This window comes from Bison bison, unplaced genomic scaffold (genome assembly GCF_000754665.1).
Source record: "Bison bison bison isolate TAMUID 2011002044 unplaced genomic scaffold, Bison_UMD1.0 scf7180017864533, whole genome shotgun sequence".
Taxonomy (NCBI): domain Eukaryota; kingdom Metazoa; phylum Chordata; class Mammalia; order Artiodactyla; family Bovidae; genus Bison; species Bison bison.
The window spans coordinates 9,616,665-9,619,030 of record NW_011495082.1 but is presented as its reverse complement, the minus strand read 5'-3'; the positions used below and the strand labels follow the sequence as shown (position 1 = coordinate 9,619,030).

Here is a 2,366-nt window from a genome sequence, read left to right as displayed (position 1 = left end):
TTTTTTTGCAGATGAGCCGGCAGGAATCACGCAGCTCAGCAGGCCCTGATCACGTGACTCTGCAGGCACTGACCACGTGGCTGATCAAGCACAGATCACGTGACTGAGCATGCACTGATCTTCAGTTCTTCTTAGTGTAGTAAGCTGAAGGGTGGTATAAATGGAAACTTAATATACCAAGAGTTAAACACCTTTCTAAATGTAGGTCTCTTCCTTCTTATCATTATCCTTCTATCACATTTTCCCCTTTATTCTTAGATGGCAGAAACAGTCAAACTAGTAGGCTGGCTTAGCCTCAGTGCTTTCTGTTTTTGATACTTTGCTTACTTTGACGTGCAAAAAATATATATATTAATGCTTATATTGTTACATTTCAACAGGCCCAAATGTTCCAGCTGTAGAATTCTTTATATAGCCAAGTCATTTTCTTGCAACTTCCCTTACTCCTAGGTTTTCTGTTTGCTTTTAAATACATTTGCAACCCGTGCTTGGATTTTTGAAAATTACATTCAGTGATACTATTTGAGCAAATAGGCATGGAAATAAGAACTCTCAATCACTACCATCGAGAAAATAATGATAAACATTTCAGATAACATAAACACTCCTTTGACCTACAATGTAGGAAGACAGAGGATATAACTAGAATGCCAGCCTAGTTGGAAAAATAGCAAATTGAAGCTCTTATGACAATTTGCCTGAGACAGTAAATGAACAATGAGTGCACAGTGAGGGAAAAATCCCTGCAGGCTTATTTGAGTGCATTAGCCAGAAGATTGCTGATGACACGCATGATTTTGCTGGGTGATTTCAGATGGCACCTCTCTGAGAAAGGGAAGCCAGTGAATAAACCCTAGAGAATATAGGAAAGGCAGGCTCCCCCACTGATTCTTTTCAGTCACATCTGCTTTTTGCAGAACATAAACAATGAATGAACAAGAGATGTCCATTACTCAACAGAATGAAAACCTAAGTACATTTTTGAAGCCAAGAATCTCCTCCTTTTAGAGTTAAGGACGGGTCGATCAATTCAGCCTATAAAGAATTATTTTGAATTAATAATTTTGGCATTTATAACTGGGAAAAAACTTAGGGAGAAAGGAATATTAAAAATAGCTTTAGCACATTTTATGTGCAAAAAGGTGTCAAAGAATAAGTAAAACCATAAATCTAATAATGCTGCTTGAAAACACATTCAGAATAGTGATTCTACCACGTTTTTGTAGGGGAGAAGGAGCATAAATTTTGGAGTCAGACGTGGGTTGAAATCCCAAGCTTTTCCACTTCTTAGCTATGAGACTTTGCATAGGTATCTGAACCCTAGTCTTCTCTATAAAATAAGGATGATAATATCATCTTGGAGGGGATTCCCCAATGGCTTAGCAGGTAAAGAATCCATCTGCGATGCAGGAGATGCAGGTTCAATTCCTGGGTCGGGAAGATCCCCCAGAAGAGGTCATGGTAACCCACTGCAGTATTCTTGTCGGGAAAATCCCCTGGACAGATGAGCCTGGCGGGCTACGGTGCATGGGTTGCAAAGAGTCAGACACAATTGAAGCGACTGAGCACACAGCACATCATCTTGCAGGGCTGAGGGGAACGTTAAATAATAAATGTAGGATGTCAGCCTCCATAAGATAGGAGTTAATCTTCCAGAACAACTAAATCTGAGGTACAATGAGAGGGCGCTGACTACTGATTGGGGAAGATAACCATGAATATCAGAAGACACCTTGATCAGAGAATACAGCCGTGTCAGTCTTGAGACCCAGATCAAAAGCCTTAGGGCACTTGCTTTGGAATTCAGATGCTGATTTTCAAAGAAGCGGCTTCTCTCCAGGGCAACATTTTGTAAATCGACCCAGTGTGAGAAACTGCAGGCATTTATTTACTTTAACAAAGATTTGGTTCAGTTGCTCAGTCAAGTCAGACTCTTTGAGACCCCATGGACTGCAGCACGCCAGACTTCCCTGCCCATCACCAACTCCCGGAGCTTACTCAAATTCATGTCCATCAAGTCGGTGATGCCATCCAACCATCTGAACAAAGATTACTGGCTCCCTTGAGCAAATACTGTATAGGTCAACTCATTAAAAATAATCTCTACCTAAAAAATAATATCAGCAAACTTACCGAAGAGTTGAGGCAATACTGAAGCACCATCAGAGTAGGCTATATACTTCCATTGGTTAGTTCGAAGCATGTAGGTGGAAGCATTTACATTGCATCCATGGAATTCACTCAGAATCCATGGTGGGTGTAGGTTTTTAAATTTTTGTTCATTCTTAAACATTTCTGACGATGATGGCAGCAGAGAGTATCCGCTCAGGTTCTGAGGCAGAGGAATTCCAGCAATATCTACATGA

At 40.6% G+C, this 2,366-nt stretch overlaps 1 protein-coding gene across 1 annotated transcript in view; it reads right to left on the bottom strand.

The window, feature by feature from the left end:
* The window catches only part of ARSK (arylsulfatase family, member K), a 57,457-nt gene that overhangs the window by 2,195 nt on the left and 52,896 nt on the right, over positions 1 to 2,366 (bottom strand). The window contains exon 7 of the mRNA XM_010831946.1: positions 2,134 to 2,358. Coding sequence (XP_010830248.1) covers positions 2,134 to 2,358 — 225 coding nt within the window. The remainder of the gene's footprint in view (positions 1 to 2,133; positions 2,359 to 2,366) is intronic.